The sequence below is a fragment of the Pseudophryne corroboree genome, chromosome 9 (assembly GCF_028390025.1).
Source record: "Pseudophryne corroboree isolate aPseCor3 chromosome 9, aPseCor3.hap2, whole genome shotgun sequence".
Classification (NCBI taxonomy): Eukaryota; Metazoa; Chordata; class Amphibia; order Anura; family Myobatrachidae; genus Pseudophryne; species Pseudophryne corroboree.
Genome location: NC_086452.1, coordinates 238,119,317 through 238,138,277, shown reverse-complemented (window position 1 = coordinate 238,138,277; position 18,961 = coordinate 238,119,317). Strand labels below are relative to the sequence as shown.

At 42.8% G+C, this 18,961-nt stretch overlaps 1 protein-coding gene across 2 annotated transcripts in view; it reads right to left on the bottom strand.

The window, feature by feature from the left end:
- Positions 1-18,961, bottom strand: part of LOC134957937 (potassium channel subfamily T member 2) — a 1,656,739-nt gene that overhangs the window by 470,144 nt on the left and 1,167,634 nt on the right. For both annotated transcript variants that reach the window (XM_063940188.1, XM_063940189.1), the window contains exon 10: positions 16,513-16,677. In XM_063940188.1, the coding sequence (XP_063796258.1) occupies positions 16,513-16,677 (165 nt within the window). The remainder of the gene's footprint in view (positions 1-16,512; positions 16,678-18,961) is intronic.

The following is an 18,961-nucleotide window of genomic DNA, read 5'->3' as shown; positions in this document are numbered from 1 at the left end:
AGGGCAGGAGATGCCACACAGACAACCTGCCCACTGGAAACACATGAATGACATCAGAAGCCGCAGCAGGCAGGAGACGTTACTCTGAAGAATCTGTGAACTGTAAACATAGGAGCGGCGGCGGAGGCCATGGCGGGCAAGAGATGCCAGTCTGAAGTTAACAGGAGGCCGCTGTGACAGCGCTGCTAAATGACAGGAGGGAGATGTATAGTGTGGATCTCAGCAACGCCGCTGAGATCCAGCCGTGAAATGCTGAGCCAACCTCAGGAGACATCTGGATGGTAAGTAATGGCGTCCAGTTACCCGGATTGTGACAGCACCTCCCCCCTTTAGGAGTGGCCCCAGGACACTTCTTAGGTTTCTGAGGAAACCTGGTATGGAAGTCTCGGACCAACTTAAGAGCATGAACATCTGAAGCGTTAGTCCAAGAGCGTTCTTCAGGACCATAGCCTTTCCAGTCGATCAGGTATTGAAGACGACCATTTTGGAAGCCTGAATCGAGAATCTTGGCAACCTCATACTCAACACCACTTTGAGTTTGGAATCTGGGAGTAGAGGGGAACGCTGAATGAAATTGGTTCAAGATAACCGGTTTAAGGAGTGAAACATGAAAAGTTCTGGGAATCTTCAGGAATGGAGGTAGCAGAAGTTTATAAGCCACTGGGTTGATGACTTGTTCAATTTGAAAAGGGCCAATATATCGAGGGGCAAATTTCATACTTGGAACCCTCAATCTCAAATTCTTCGTGGCCAACCAGACACGATCACCCACTTTAAGGGCAGGAATTGCCCTACGCTTCTTATCCGCAAACTTCTTGTACCTAGATGATGCTTTTAGAAGAGCTGCACGGACATTCTTCCAGTTATTTGAAAACTGACGAAGAGTGATATCAGCTGCAGGCACCGATGTTGCTGGAAGCGGTTGGAATTCAGGAACTTTTGGGTGAAAAATGGACAGACGGAGAGAGTTAAAAAAATAAATAGTTTACACTGACACAAACGAACATGTTAAAACACTTGTGTATGCAGATGCAACTAATTTGTGAAAGATTGTGTATGCAGACACAACTAATGTGTGAAAGGAATAATGTAGCTCATTGACTTTGAAGTATGTACAGTGCAATAAATACTGTGCTTTTGCAATATGAGCGTCCAAGTCCCCTAACAGCATTAACGAACACCAATAGGAAGGAATCGCTGTTTGCAGTACTTTTACACATGAACTTGTGAATCTTCCATGAAGCGTCATGGGGAAGCGATGAAGGCTCCTGCCTCCCATGCTGAGAGTCCCAGGTTAGATTCCCAAAGTGCCAATCTATATATTTTTTTCCCCTGACATACACTTTATTATTATTTTTTTCTTTGTAATACATTCAATGGAAGGGTGCACACAGGTTTCACATAAACCAGAGTAAATCTGCAGGAGTGACTCATTCCGCTATATAAAATACACAGCGGTAATGAGCACCCGTAGACATTCAGTACCAGTAAATATAAATTAGTGTATTCTGATGCAACTAACTGTTCGAGCAACACAGTACTGTAGATCGTCTGCGTTAGAGAATCTGTGTTGTGAGAATCTGTGTTGTACTTAATGAGAAGGGATAACTGCTACTGTACCATTTACACATCTACAGTATCAATGCGACTGCAGTTCTCTATGTGATTTTCATACACAGAATACTGTTGCACATGTATTGTAACCTGATCTGAACTCCCTCCCTGTCTACTGTATGAACTGTGCAGGCTCCCAGGGGGGAAGGGCGATGGGGTTCCTTCAGCATTGCCCCATAGCCGGCAAAACCTATGCCATTGCTCGCTCCATACCGAGTGCTGCCACAAGGTGGGGGAGTCGGGTGGCATCCATTTTGTCAGTTTGCTATGCGATCGAGTCTGGTGTATCGCTATGTGTATAGAGCTCGCTTATCCCTATCGCCCTTGTGTATTTTAGCTAGGGGATTGTGACGCTCCTTCAGCATTGGCCCATAGCCTGCAAAACCTATGCTGTCGTTCGCTCCATAGCCGAGCGCTGCCATGAGGCGGGGGTTTACAGGTGGTGGCCATTTTGTCAGTTTGCTATGCGATCGAGTCTGGTGTATCACTATGTGCATAGAGCTCACTTATCCTTATCACCCATGTGTATTTTAGCTAGGGGATTGTGATGCTCCTTCAGCATTGGCCCATAGCCTGCAAAACCTGTGCTGTCACTTTCTCCGTAGCCGAGTGCCTCCATGGGGCAAGGAGTCACAGGCGGTAGCCATTTCAATTGAGTCTGCCCTGCTACAGAATTGTATGTGTATCGTACGGTGCATAGAACCTTAACAGTAGAAACGCTCCTGCAGCTTTGCCCTGCTTTTATTTAAAACTTGTGTGCACACTTCTATTGAATGTGAAAGTATACTACAATATGATAGATACAAAAATAAAAAAAATAATATGTCTGGAAGAAACTAACATGCATTCATACTTTAGGAATCGAACCCGGGACTCTTAGCATGGGAAGCGGAACACTTCACCATTCGGACACTTCGCTGACTTCAGATGAATAAGCCCATTGGTTTTGATTATGCCATAATGGCTATGGGAGGGATTAGGACACTAACTTACAGTACAATATCCCTAACATCAATAGGCAACAATGTACTTGTAACACGTCTGTTTGCGTCTGTGTACACTACTGGTTTTATGTTGATTTGTCTGCGGGACTTGGACACACATATTTCTAAAGTACTGTAAATGGACCATACTGTGGCTTTATCACATTAGTTTGCATCTATATATGCTGTACTATTTGCGTCTGTACTGTATATACTGTTATATACTGTATGAAATATTGTAGCGTAATAAGACGCACTAGTAAAGCAGTTCTTACTATGTATTTCAGTATTGTATTTTACAGGAGACCACACGCATGCGCAGTGGTGATTGTAAAAGCGACATCTGCTGGATGATTGCAGGTATTACACTTAAAGGTAATGAGAAACACTCTGTGCACCTCCCTACAAATAGGCAGGCCTCCCTGTGCCCAGGCATGCTGTGTATGCCCGATCGCGACTAACACCTCAGCCAGCCAAGATAACGGAGGACCCATCTGTAGCATAATGGGTAAGTAACACAGCCTGGAACTATTGAGTATGAAGATAAACAGCAGTCAATATGATGATGTACAATCTCTCCTGGGCTAAGGACTGTACAAACATACAGCACTGTGATGCTCCAGTAACACATTGACAGGCTTGCTTGGGCATAGCAGATCCTTTTAGCTAATTGCTTGCCATGGTCACATCAGATGCGACAGCACCAGGCAGTGTTTAATCTGACCTGGTCACACAGGATGCGACCAGTCAGATAAACAGTGCTAGCAGAGGCAGGAAAGGGAAACTTCCCTCCGCTGCTGCTGTCAGAGGTCCCACTGCCTCCCCGCACCCTCCCCCTCAGTTGCTATGATGCCAATCATTGCTGATCAGTCAGAACGGCAGGATCTCTCCCCAGCGGCTGCAGATAATAGCAGCCACTGGGGAACTGTAAAACAGCCCCCCAAAACACTCCCAGCTCCCTCCCTGTGTACCTGTGGGCTGTCCATGATCTAAAAGGTAAAATTGTGATGGTCACGATGCAACCGATATTCCGATGGTAACAATGTTTCCAACCGATGTTTCAATTTTTTTTTTTACAAATACAAAAATTTGATAACGTTTTTTCTTTTTTAACTAAAATCATTTTGCAGAGTTTTAAATTCATGTTCTTCACCTAATTCACTCATTAAAAAAACCACAACAATTTCTGAGCATTTTTTGGGGGGGAAAAATCGTCAGTTACATGGTTAAAGAAACCAAGTAAACAACATGCACCTGCAGCCAAATCAAACTGACATTTAAACTAGAGATGAGCGGGTTCGGTTCCTCGGAATCCGAACCCGCCCGAACTTCAGTTTTTTTTACACGGGTCCGAGCGACTCGGATCTTCCCGCCTTGCTCGGTTAACCCGAGCGCGCCCGAACGTCATCATCACGCTGTCGGATTCTCGCGAGGCTCGGATTCTATCGCGAGACTCGGATTCTATATAAGGAGCCGCGCGTCGCCGCCATTTTCACACGTGCATTGAGATTCATAGGGAGAGGACGTGGCTGGCGTCCTCTCCGTTTATAGAGATTCGAGAAGAGAGTGAGACAGAGAGAGACACAGTAGTAATTTTGGGGAGCATTAGGAGGAGTACTACTACTACTAGTACTTGCTGAAGTGATAGAGATAGTGTGACTGTATTATCTGACTTGTGGGGGAGACACTGACAGTGGGGAGCAGTTAGAGTCTGAGAGCAGGACTCAGGACTCAGGAGTACATATAACGTACAGTGCACACTTTTGCTGCCAGAGTGCCACACTGCCATTGTTTGTGACCACACTGACCACCAGTATAATATATATTGTGATTGTCTGCTTAGGACTCAGGAGTACTACTTGCAAGTTGCTGATAGTGTGACCAGTGACCTGACCACCAGTTTAATAATCACCACCAGTTTATGAGTTTAATATATATATATATATATATATAATTGTATATAATATATATATAATATTGTATACCACCTAGCACCTACCCGTTTTTTTTTTTTTTCTTTCTTCTTTATACATACTACTATAGTAGCTTACTGTAGCAGTCTGCGGTGCTGCTGAGCTGACAGTGTCCAGCAGGTCCGTCATCAGTCATTACATAATAAATATATCTACCTGTCCGGCTGCAGTACTAGTGATATTATATATACATATATATTGATTTCATCTCATTATCATCCAGTCTATATTATCAGCAGACACAGTACGTTAGTCCACGGCTGTAGCTACCTCTGTGTCGGCACTCGGCAGTCCATCCATAATTGTATACCACCTACCCGTGGTTTTTTTTTTCTTTCTTCTTTATACATACTACTATAGTAGCTTACTGTAGCAGTCTGCGGTGCTGCTGAGCTGACAGTGTCCAGCAGGTCCGTCATCAGTCATTACATAATAAATATATATACCTGTCCAGCTGCAGTACTAGTGATATTATATATACATATATATTGATTTCATCTCATTATCATCCAGTCTATATTATCAGCAGACACAGTACGTTAGTCCACGGCTGTAGCTACCTCTGTGTCGGCACTCGGCAGTCCATCCATAATTGTATACCACCTACCCGTGGTTTTTTTTTTTTCTTTCTTCTTGATACATACTACTATAGTAGCTTACTGTAGCAGTCTGCGGTGCTGCTGAGCTGACAGTGTCCAGCAGGTCCGTCATCAGTCATTACATAATAAATATATATACCTGTCCGGCTGCAGTACTAGTGATATTATATATACATATATATTGATTTCATCTCATTATCATCCAGTCTATATTATCAGCAGACACTGTACGGTAGTCCACGGCTGTAGCTACCTCTGTGTCGGCACTCGGCAGTCCATCCATAATTGTATACCACCTACCCGTGGTTTTTTTTTTCTTTCTTCTTTATACATACTACTATAGTAGCTTACTGTAGCAGTCTGCGGTGCTGCTGAGCTGACAGTGTCCAGCAGGTCCGTCATCAGTCATTACATAATAAATATATATACCTGTCCGGCTGCAGTACTAGTGATATTATATATATATATATATTGATTTCATCTCATTATCATCCAGTCTATATTAGCAGCAGACACAGTACGGTAGTCCACGGCTGTAGCTACCTCTGTGTCGGCAGTCGCTCGTCCATCCATAATTGTATACCACCTACCCGTGGTTTTTTTTTTTTCTTTCTTCTTTATACATACTACTATAGTAGCTTACTGTAGCAGTCTGCGGTGCTGCTGAGCTGACAGTGTCCAGCAGGTCCGTCATCAGTCATTACATAATAAATATATCTACCTGTCCGGCTGCAGTACTAGTGTGATATTATATATATATATATATATTGATTTCATCTCATTATCATCCAGTCTATATTAGCAGCAGACACAGTACGGTAGTCCACGGCTGTAGCTACCTCTGTGTCGGCAGTCGCTCGTCCATCCATAATTGTATACCACCTACCCGTGGTTTTTTTTTTTCTTTCTTCTTTATACATACTACTATAGTAGCTTACTGTAGCAGTCTGCGGTGCTGCTGAGCTGACAGTGTCCAGCAGGTCCGTCATCAGTCATTACATAATAAATATATCTACCTGTCCGGCTGCAGTACTAGTGTGATATTATATATATATATATATATATATTGATTTCATCTCATTATCATCCAGTCTATATTAGCAGCAGACACAGTACGGTAGTCCACGGCTGTAGCTACCTCTGTGTCGGCAGTCGCTCATCCATCCATAATTGTATACCACCTACCCGTGGTTTTTTTTTTTCTTTCTTCTTTATACATACTACTATAGTAGCTTACTGTAGCAGTCTGCGGTGCTGCTGAGCTGACAGTGTCCAGCAGGTCCGTCATCAGTCATTACATAATAAATATATCTACCTGTCCGGCTGCAGTACTAGTGTGATATTATATATATATATATATATATTGATTTCATCTCATTATCATCCAGTCTATATTAGCAGCAGACACAGTACGGTAGTCCACGGCTGTAGCTACCTCTGTGTCGGCAGTCGCTCGTCCATCCATAAGTATACTAGTATCCATCCATCTCCATGTGCAGAACATCGGGCAACGCAGGACTCACTAGCCGGGGACGCCCGGCCAAGTTTATACCAGCCCTTGCCGGAGAGGTAGTATATGTTTACATTTATCTGGAACTACATCTACAAATTCTCCTGTTCCCTACCTATTGCACAATTAGGATTTAATATATTGGATAGCCATTTTTTTCACACGGCTGAACCTTTATATCACCTGAGACAGATATAGGTGTATTATTAACCTACATGTTTTATAACTATATTGATTAAGAGAATAAATTCTTTACATTTTATACGTTGTGCTCTCTATTTTATATAGCTGCTGACACACAGCGCAGCCACTTTTCTTGCTCTATCATCTCCATTGTTTACCTGAGGTGCCTTTTAGTTGTGCCTATTAAAATATGGAGAACAAAAATGTTGAGGTTCCAAAATTAGGGAAAGATCAAGATCCACTTCCACCTCGTGCTGAAGCTGCTGCTACTAGTCATGGCCGAGACGATGAAATGCCAGCAACGTCGTCTGCCAAGGCCGATGCCCAATGTCATAGTACAGAGCATGTAAAATCCAAAACACCAAATATCAGTAAAAAAAGGACTCCAAAATCTAAAATAAAATTGTCGGAGGAGAAGCGTAAACTTGCCAATATGCCATTTACCACACGGAGTGGCAAGGAACGGCTGAGGCCCTGGCCTATGTTCATGGCTAGTGGTTCAGCTTCACATGAGGATGGAAGCACTCAGCCTCTTGCTAGAAAAATGAAAAGACTCAAGCTGGCAAAAGCACCGCAAAGAACTGTGCGTTCTTCGAAATCCCAAATCCACAAGGAGAGTCCAATTGTGTCGGTTGCGATGCCTGACCTTCCCAACACTGGACGTGAAGAGCATGCGCCTTCCACCATTTGCACGCCCCCTGCAAGTGCTGGAAGGAGCACCCGCTGTCCAGTTCCTGATAGTCAGATTGAAGATGTCAGTGTTGAAGTACACCAGGATGAGGAGGATATGGGTGTTGCTGGCGCTGGGGAGGAAATTGACAAGGAGGATTCTGATGGTGAGGTGGTTTGTTTAAGTCAGGCACCCGGGGAGACACCTGTTGTCTGTGGGAGGAATATGGCCGTTGACATGCCTGGTGAAAATACCAAAAAAATCAGCTCTTCGGTGTGGAAGTATTTCAACAGAAATGCGGACAACATTTGTCAAGCCGTGTGTTGCCTTTGTCAAGCTGTAATAAGTAGGGGTAAGGACGTTAACCACCTCGGAACATCCTCCCTTATACGTCACCTGCAGCGCATTCATAAGTCAGTGACAAGTTCAAAAACTTTGGGCGACAGCGGAAGCAGTCCACTGACCAGTAAATCCCTTCCTCTTGTAACCAAGCTCACGCAAACCACCCCACCAACTCCCTCAGTGTCAATTTCCTCCTTCCCCAGGAATGCCAATAGTCCTGCAGGCCATGTCACTGGCAATTCTGACGATTCCTCTCCTGCCTGGGATTCCTCCGATGCATCCTTGCGTGTAACGCCTACTGCTGCTGGCGCTGCTGTTGTTGCTGCTGGGAGTCGATGGTCATCCCAGAAGGGAAATCGTAAGACCACTTTCACTACTTCCACCAAGCAATTGACTGTCCAACAGTCCTTTGCGAGGAAGATGAAATATCACAGCAGTCATCCTGCTGCAAAGCGGATAACTGAGGCCTTGGCATCCTGGGTGGTGAGAAACGTGGTTCCGGTATCCATCATTACTGCAGAGCAAACTAGAGACTTGTTGGAGGTACTGTGTCCCCGGTACCAAATACCATCTAGGTTCCATTTCTCTAGGCAGGCGATACCGAAAATGTACACAGACCTCAGAAAAAGAGTCACCAGTGTCCTAAAAAATGCAGCTGTACCCAATGTCCACTTAACCACGGACATGTGGACAAGTGGAGCAGGGCAGGGTCAGGACTATATGACTGTGACAGCCCACTGGGTAGATGTATGGACTCCCGCCGCAAGAACAGCAGCGGCGGCACCAGTAGCAGCATCTCGCAAACGCCAACTCTTTCCTAGGCAGGCTACGCTTTGTATCACCGGTTTCCAGAATACGCACACAGCTGAAAACCTCTTACGGTAACTGAGGAAGATCATCGCGGAATGGCTTACCCCAATTGGACTCTCCTGTGGATTTGTGGCATCGGACAACGCCAGCAATATTGTGTGTGCATTAAATATGGGCAAATTCCAGCACGTCCCATGTTTTGCACATACCTTGAATTTGGTGGTGCAGAATTTTTTAAAAAACGACAGGGGCGTGCAAGAGATGCTGTCGGTGGCCAGAAGAATTGCGGGACACTTTCGGCGTACAGGCACCATGTACAGAAGACTGGAGCAACACCAAAAACGCCTGAACCTGCCCTGCCATCATCTGAAGCAAGAAGTGGTAACGAGGTGGAATTCAACCCTATATATGCTTCAGAGGTTGGAGGAGCAGCAAAAGGCCATTCAAGCCTATACAATTCAGCACGATATAGGAGGTGGAATGCACCTGACTCAAGCGCAGTGGAGAATGATTTCAACGTTGTGCAAGGTTCTGCTGCCCTTTGAACTTGCCACACGTGAAGTCAGTTCAGACACTGCCAGCCTGAGTCAGGTCATTCCCCTCATCAGGCTTTTGCAGAAGAAGCTGGAGACATTGAAGGAGGAGCTAACACGGAGCGATTCCGCTAGGCATGTGGGACTTGTGGATGGAGCCCTTAATTCGCTTAACAAGGATTCACGGGTGGTCAATCTGTTGAAATCAGAGCACTACATTTTGGCCACCGTGCTCGATCCTAGATTTAAAACCTACCTTGGATCTCTCTTTCCGGCAGACACAAGTCTGCTGGGGTTCAAAGACCTGCTGGTGAGAAAATTGTCAAGTCAAGCGAAACGCGACCTGTCAACATCTCCTCCTTCACATTCTCCCGCAACTGGGGGTGCGAGGAAAAGGCTCAGAATTCCGAGCCCACCCGCTGGCGGTGATGCAGGGCAGTCTGGAGCGACTGCTGATGCTGACATCTGGTCCGGACTGAAGGACCTGTCAACGATTACGGACATGTCGTCTACTGTCACTGCATATGATTCTCTCCCCATTGAAAGAATGGTGGAGGATTATATGAGTGACCGCATCCAAGTAGGCACGTCACACAGTCCGTACTTATACTGGCAGGAAAAAGAGGCAATTTGGAGGCCCTTGCACAAACTGGCTTTATTCTACCTAAGTTGCCCTCCCACAAGTGTGTACTCCGAAAGAGTGTTTAGTGCCGCCGCTCACCTTGTCAGCAATCGGCGTACGAGGTTACTTCCAGAAAATGTGGAGAAGATGATGTTCATTAAAATGAATTATAATCAATTCCTCCGTGGAGACATTGACCAGCAGCAATTGCCTCCACAAAGTACACAGGGAGCTGAGATGGTGGATTCCAGTGGGGACGAATTGATAATCTGTGAGGAGGGGGATGTACACGGTGATATATCGGAGGATGATGATGAGGTGGACATCTTGCCTCTGTAGAGCCAGTTTGTGCAAGGAGAGATTAATTGCTTCTTTTTTGGTGGGGGTCCAAACCAACCCGTCATTTCAGTCACAGTCGTGTTGCAGACCCTGTCACTGAAATGATGGGTTGGTTAAAGTGTGCATGTCCTGTTTATACAACATAAGGGTGGGTGGGAGGGCCCAAGGACAATTCCATCTTGCACCTCTTTTTTCTTTAATTTTTCTTTGCGTCATGTGCAGTTTGGGGAGTGTTTTTTGGAAGGGCCATCCTGCGTGACACTGCAGTGCCACTCCTAGATGGGCCAGGTGTTTGTGTCGGCCACTAGGGTCGCTTATCTTACTCACACAGCTACCTCATTGCGCCTCTTTTTTTCTTTGCGTCATGTGCTGTTTGGGGAGTGTTTTTTGGAAGGGCCATCCTGCGTGACACTGCAGTGCCACTCCTAGATGGGCCAGGTGTTTGTGTCGGCCACTAGGGTCGCTTATCTTACTCACACAGCTACCTCATTGCGCCTCTTTTTTTCTTTGCGTCATGTGCTGTTTGGGGAGGGTTTTTTGGAAGGGACATCCTGCGTGACACTGCAGTGCCACTCCTAGATGGGCCAGGTGTTTGTGTCGGCCACTAGGGTCGCTTATCTTACTCACACAGCTACCTCATTGCGCCTCTTTTTTTCTTTGCGTCATGTGCTGTTTGGGGAGTGTTTTTTGGAAGGGCCATCCTGCGTGACACTGCAGTGCCACTCCTAGATGGGCCAGGTGTTTGTGTCGGCCACTAGGGTCGCTTATCTTACTCACACAGCTACCTCATTGCGCCTCTTTTTTTCTTTGCATCATGTGCTGTTTGGGGAGGGTTTTTTGGAAGGGACATCCTGCGTGACACTGCAGTGCCACTCCTAGATGGGCCAGGTGTTTGTGTCGGCCACTAGGGTCGCTTATCTTACTCACACAGCTACCTCATTGCGCCTCTTTTTTTCTTTGCGTCATGTGCTGTTTGGGGAGGGTTTTTTGGAAGGGCCATCCTGCGTGACACTGCAGTGCCACTCCTAGATGGGCCAGGTGTTTGTGTCGGCCACTAGGGTCGCTTATCTTACTCACACAGCTACCTCATTGCGCCTCTTTTTTTCTTTGCGTCATGTGCTGTTTGGGGAGGGTTTTTTGGAAGGGCCATCCTGCGTGACACTGCAGTGCCACTCCTAGATGGGCCAGGTGTTTGTGTCGGCCACTAGGGTCGCTTAGCTTAGTCATCCAGCGACCTCGGTGCAAATTTTAGGACTAAAAATAATATTGTGAGGTGTGAGGTATTCAGAATAGACTGAAAATGAGTGGAAATTATGGTTATTGAGGTTAATAATACTATGGGATCAAAATGACCCCCAAATTCTATGATTTAAGCTGTTTTTTAGTGTTTTTTGAAAAAAACACCCGAATCCAAAACACACCCGAATCCGACAAAAAAAATTCGGTGAGGTTTTGCCAAAACGCGGTCGAACCCAAAACACGGCCGCGGAACCGAACCCAAAACCAAAACACAAAACCCGAAAAATTTCAAGTGCACATCTCTAATTTAAACCTGATGATTCAGATGTGTGATGCTATTGTGGTTGATGAGTCATGCACAATAACACATGCATGTGATGTTTTATGAGCTGTTCACAATGGGTGTGGTATAGCGGTCCTATTGTTATTTTACCGACATTCATTAGTCTGACAGTGCTTGTCAGACACTGGAGGTTTCCCGTCAAATAATAGTTAGACATTAATCATACTTCAACATAGATAAGTTAGACAATGTAATTAATCAGACATATAAAAGATCAACAGCGTATACACAGACAAAAAAAAGTCAGACATTTATCCATCAGATACGAATTATATAGAAACTGTTGAAGACCGACTTTGAATACATAGACACCTGAAATTCCGACAGGGCATTTATAAGACAACAAGTAGACCGACACAAACATACCACCGACAACGAATACACAGACATTTAAGAAATAGACAGCACATACATAGACAGTTAATAGACTAACGGCGAATCCATAGACAAATAAAGAGACAGAAATGTCCTCATTCAGACATCAATTAGACCGACACACTAAAAGTCCGACAGGACATATATCAGACATTTAATAAAACTGACACACAAAAGACAGACAACTCATATAGAGGCAGTTAAAAGTCCGACAGTACATATATCAGATATTAATAAGACCGACACACATTCATTGCCAAAATATAATAGTACACATAACAGACAGTTATTAGACAGGTATTCTTACTCAGAAACAGGGCCATATCTTCAGTCCTGAGACTTGTAGTTCTCCTACACCACCCCTGTACACTCAGTCATGGCATCGCGTCCATACCTGGATGCAACGCTCTCAATAGCTACTGCAGGTGGACGGGACTCATAGCATCTCATCCTGGATGGCCTGCTATCGCCTGCTATAGCTATGGAGGGGTGCCGGGGAAGGGGGTTTCACCCCACCCTGGAGCAACTAAAGCCATGCACCCGGGAGCATGTGAGAGGTGTGACTAAGGGGAAGGGGTGCGCTGCAGGGACTGAGGGGAGGTGTCGGGGGATGGGAGGGCGTTGTGCGCATGACTTTAGCCTGTATGAGATGGGCTTGCTAGTTAGAATGCTGAAAGGTCTGGCTGGGACCTGTAGTTCCACGGATGAAAGTAGCACCGGGGGGAACGCTATTAGCGTAGACACATCTTAGCCTAGACGGCATACTATTGCTGGGGTGACGATGGAGGCGTCCAAGACAGGGCATCCAGAATTAGCGGGGGGGGGGGAAGGGGTGACAGAGGGGAAGGGGTGCGCTGCAGGGACTGGGGGGAGGTGTGTGTGTGTGTGTGTGTGTGTGTAGGGGTGAGCATGACTTTAGCCTGTATGAGTTGGGCTTGCTAGTAGGACTGCTGACAGGTCTGGCTCGGACCTGTAGTTCCACAGATAAGTGTCGCAGGGGGTTGCTGGCGTGATGAGCTATGGTGGTAGCTCATGCCAGCAATAGAGGGCCATACAGAACTGGACACTGGGACCCCCATCTACCCGCAGTAGCTATTTGGAACTAAGGGTGAAGGTGTGTACGCGGCGACATGTCTGTGTGTAGGGGGGTAGTGATGGGGAAATGAAAATCTCAGAAGTCTATGAAATCGATATATTGGCCCCTGTCCTATTAATCTGTTGGTCTTTGCGTGTCAGTATTATTTGATTCTGTTATATGTATGTATTGTCGGTCATTTAGCTGTCTATGTATGGGCTGTCGTTCTTTTACGTGTCGGTCTTATTGGGGTCTGAGTTCTGTATTTTCAATCATTTAGCCGTCTATGTATGTGCTGTCGGACTTTTACGTGTCGGTCTTATTGGAGTCTGTTATATGTATTGTCGGTCATCTAGCTGTCTATGTATGTGCTGTCTGCATTCTGGGATTGTCTATTTAATTGATGTCTGGTAAATTACATTTCAGTCTCTTTTACTGTCTATGTATGCGCTGTCGGACTTTTGCGTGTCGGTCTAATGCACGTCTGATGTGTGTTCTGTCGGTTTTTTATGTGTCTGTATATGCTGTCGGTCTGTTGTGGTTCGGTATCATTGTTGTCTGATGGAGGACGTGTCGGTCTGTTTTGTTGTCGATGTATGCGCTGTCGGTTTTGGGGTTGTCGATGTGACTGTTGTCTGACCTATGAACTGACGGTCTTTATTCTGTAGGGCTGTTGGCCTTGTCGGTGTTTCCATTGTCTATATATTAACTTTGTCTGAGTTTTATCTGTCAGTGTTTCACCACTGTCTGACTGGTGTCTGTCTGTCTTCTGTTGTCGGTCTTTTTGCTGTCTGCATTCTTCCGGTCGGACCCTACACAATAACACTATTTTAAGACACAGCTTTTATCAGTTAACCATTTCAATACATGTCAACAACCTCCATCACTAGAGATGTCTATTGTTAATCATTTTTTTATGTCTCAAACATTCACAAAATTTCCTATAATGAAACATAATAGAACCATGACGATGATAAAAAAAAAAAACATCATTAATCATCACATTTCAGTCCACATTTTTCATAAAATGTACTTGCGATTTATGGGGGTCATTCTGAGTTGATCGCTCACTAGCAGTTTTTAGCAGCCGTGCAAACGCATTGTTGCCGCCCACTGGGGAGTGTATTTTCGCTTTGCAGAAGTGTGAACGCTTGTGCAGCAGAGCACCTGCAAAATCTTTTTGTGCAAAACAAGACCAGCCCTGTAGTTACTCTTCGTGTTCGTTGATTCTAACGACGGAGGGACGGCTTTTGTCGTCACACACCCATCCAGCGAATGCCCAGCCACGCCTGCGTTCTTTCTGCCACGCCTGCATTTTTCTAAGCACTCCCTGAAAACAGTCAGTTGACACCCAGAAACGCCAACTACATGTGAATCTTCCTACGTTCGGCAGTGCAACTGCAATGTTCGTTACACTCTGTGCAAACCCACAATGCTCATTGTATCCGTACGACGCACCTGTGCATTGCGTTGCATACGCACGCGCAGAAATGCCAATTTTTAGACTGATCGCTGCGTTGCGAACAACGGCAGCTAGCGATCAACTCGGAATGACCCCTTAGTCCTTTAGTGAGTACATCTGATATATTTTGCTCCTTCATGATATACTGTATTTCACTGTAATTAACTCATTCTTGATAAGTTTTCTAAAGAAAATATGTTTGATAGCAATGTGCTTTGATCTGCCATGGAGCTTTGTATTGACAGATAAGTCTATAGCACCTGTATATTGTTGTGTAGGTTCTTGAGAGCTTCTTTATGGTTTAAAACCTACAGTATAGTTCATTTAATGCAGAATTGGAAAATTCCCCACTAAAACTCTTATGGGGTTTCCCTTTGTTATGTCTCTTGTGTAGAATTATTGGTATTTGTCAGGCACTTCACAGATGAACTCATGAAATATGACATCTCAGGATTTAAGTTTTTATTAGCAATGGTTAAAAGTAGTCTTCACTTCAATCAGTGTTTTCCCCTTCACTGCACACAGTGTGTGCATTGTTCTTTAGCTTAACCACTGTGTGAACTGCCTCCACGCAAAAGTTCTTTTTAAGGTCAGCATCATTCAGCATTGCATGTATTCTTTCCACTATAGTGCAATTTGCGCACTCACACCATTTTGCTCTGGTGTATACACCATGGTTAGCTGATGCTTAATGTCATATTCTCTCATGAAGTCTGAAAAACTTTTGTTTTTTGGCATTCTCCTCCTTTGTCGGATCTTAAAGTCTTTCATTTGTAACTAGTTTGAGTTACTACTAAATTCTTGTAGTCTGCATTTTATGTATCCGTTTACGTTTTGCTCTTAGGAAGTACATTTGGAGGATCCTTATAAAATCATCTATTAGTGGCATGAAATACCTGAATATACTAAACAATTCATGTTCCATAAGACCACTTACATGTGTGTATACTTATTATAGTGGTGTGTCAGCTCTAGTTGCTGATTTGTGTAAGGTGCATCAGGCTTATTTACCCTTGATGGAATTGTCACATGCCAAATAATCAGGATTGCTCATAGTCATTCCTGTCACCATCACTTCTCGAAGTTTTTGTATGTTCTCATGCCCTAATTGTCCCAATCACCTCTGCTACAGTTTCATACTATAGTTTGACTAGAAACAGCAGAAGTAATTGCATAGGATTGTTCAATATCTAAGACATAGAGTTGCTGGCATCGGATAGCAGTAGCTATTATTGACCCTTTCTTGTGGCACACAGGACACTTGTCTTCTTTGAAGTTAATTGTGTAGTTTTTCTTCTCAAGGATACTTATGGTGATTAAGTTATTTCTAAGTTCTGCTATGAATAAAACTTTTTCAATATCTGTGACTACAGTTTTACTTTTGATTTGTAGGTTCACTATAATTGTTTTGACTTGTGAGGACTTTGATCCCAATTCCTCTGACTGTGATGGGTTTCACCTTAACTCATTGAGTTGAACCATTTTTAATTACAATTAAAATGTCTAGTTGTCTTGAGTCTATATACCAGCAGTCTCTCCTTTGACTGTCAGCTATGTCAACTAGGTTCAAGGCTGACTCACTTTTGTTATAACTTTTTTCTGCATGCCCCTTTGGTCTTTTAGTCTACAATCTGAAGCCTTGTACCCTATTTTGTGGCAAATAAAGCATTTGTATTTTGGTTTTTAATCTTTGTGTGCTTAGTTTTTAGTACAGATGTTCCATCAATATTAACGACTGGAATTGTAGCAGTTTTTTACTTACAATATCAATAGTTAATGCAGTGGCATTTTATTACAATACACCACCATCATTTCATAGTTAATTATTTAAACAATTTACCTGAAGCCTTGGATGTGCATAAAATTCATTCAAGAAATCCATGAGTAAATCAATCTTCAAAGAGCTGACACATAAAACTACATGTTTTTCTGTCTGTGCTCGGTGACGACTGTAGTTTCCTCCAGACTTTTGCCTTTCCATCCATAGATAGGCCAACTGCTCGAACTAAGGAATATGCACAGTAGGAGAACAAGACAAAGAACAGAGATCATTAACATCTGAGGTACTGTTAAACAATAGTGTAATTGTCTAGGGACACTGGAGGTTTGTTCGTAGTTTTAGAACACTAGATTATTTCTAAAAGCAGAGATACATGTAAGTCTTATCAGACTATTAGAGGGGCACTTTAATCAAACATGTTTGTATAACTAAATTTACAAATCAAATCACAATATTTACTTGGTTTAAATGTCTGCTGATTATCTGCTATTGACTAGGATAACATACAGTGTATTATGTTCTTTAGATGTAACTGTTGTTATAGCTATTGAAAAAAGCTTTTAAAAAATAAAATAACAAAATTGCAAGCTCAATTGGTTACTTACTGATGCATGCTTTTAATAATTACATATTTTATCTTACAACACATAAAAAAGAAACACATTTTGATATTTTTCTTTAGCATGTGGATAATTTCTACAAAAAAAACAACAGAATAAATTGTAAAAAATGATTTAGAAAAATTGTCCTATTACAAAATGCAATACACCAAATAATGCATCCCCAGATTCATACCAAGTGCTACATAGTTGTACATGTGATGAATAAGCAACATCCAAGCTGGTTTAGGGTTATGAATGTTGGACATGTAAAGTTTTCTGTAATTAGGTTTGGTTAATTAGTATTGGAAAAAAATCACATACTGTATATACAGTACCAGAGATTCCATGAATATTCCATACAAGACTAAGGGGTATTCAATTGTTACCCTGCAGCTAATTCCTGCACAAGAGCAATTCAATTAGTGTGGCTTGCCCTGCATGTGAATACTGAACCTTAAAGCTTATGAGCTGGAGATAAAAACTGCATAAAATGGCAAAAGCAGGTTTGTGCGCAGGGGAAGAAAATTGAATCTGCAGTTTACGAGGAATCATTTGGTTTCCACACCTGAATCCTGATTTTAGGTGCTGCAAAAAGCCAGTTTAATTGAATAGTCTTTCCCTGTTTCATGGAGATTTTAGAAGGTAATTAGCCATGGGGGAAACCCCGCAGCTAATTGAGGACCCCCTTAGATTATTTATTTTTTTAGAAAGTATTTTTATGCTCATTCCTGAAAATAGTAGTTTTATGAGGACTGCTGCATAATGTAAGTTTTTGAACAATTTATTACAGTATGTGATTAACGCAGTTAATTTCAGAAATCAATGTTTTCAGTTGTAAAAAAAGACCCCATTACTCAGGCTATTAATTCACAGTTGACAAACCAGGATCAAACCCAGTAGTAAAGTATTAGCGTATGCTACAGTAGCTTTACTATTTAATTTTCATCAAAATGACAACATGCATCTTTAAGAAATTATAGATTACTGGGTTATTTTAATAATAGAACCCCCCTCCCCCTCCAGTGGTTAAGATTGATTTGTATGTATCTGGCGCTTGATTAGGGGCCCATAAAAGATGACATGATATGTGTATGATATGCCTCAGAAATACATGTGAACCCTAAATTATTGAAGGCTCTAATTTCCCGGTAATGCTAATAAACAATGTTTAAAAATAGGAGAACCACTAATTATTCAGTTTCATGGTAAATATTATAAGATATATTTAATATCTAACGAAAATGAATAAGTAGTCGATCTAGTTTTACACATATTTTAAAATGTCTGAATTTAGGTTTCTGAAATTTTTGTAGATACATTGTACATCTATCATGTTATCTTTGGTGGTCACTAGTCTTCATTGCCCATATTTGTGAGTAAACAAGCAAAATATGCTGTACAAATTATCTGTTCAACCCTTCATCAGTCCCAATATGTGCACCACTGAAATTAAATGTCAGAAAAGAAAAATACATCATAAGCAACATGTAAAATGTCAAAAGAAATTAACTTTGGTTATATAATAAAAGATATTACATACTGCCTAATTGATTTAATATTAACAGTATGGGTCATCATTGGCCATTTTCAATGAATACAGTCCAAAAAAAAGTCCTTTCTTTGGCATTCATATCACCTGGCTGTGTACAGTTATGATGGCATTGACAGCAAAGGTTTTTTCACTTTAAGTAATTAAGGCAATTTGAACACAACAATCAAAACCTATGATTATTATGCTATGAAATATTCTGTACCAGCCATCTCTTCTATAATTATAGAGGAAGCAGACATTATAATGGAAGTGTTTCTAATTTTAGCTTATTGCAAGACAGTGGGAAAAAACACAGTTGGTGTAATTGATTGGCAATCTCAAATGTAACAGAAATTATCCATAATGTATGATTGTT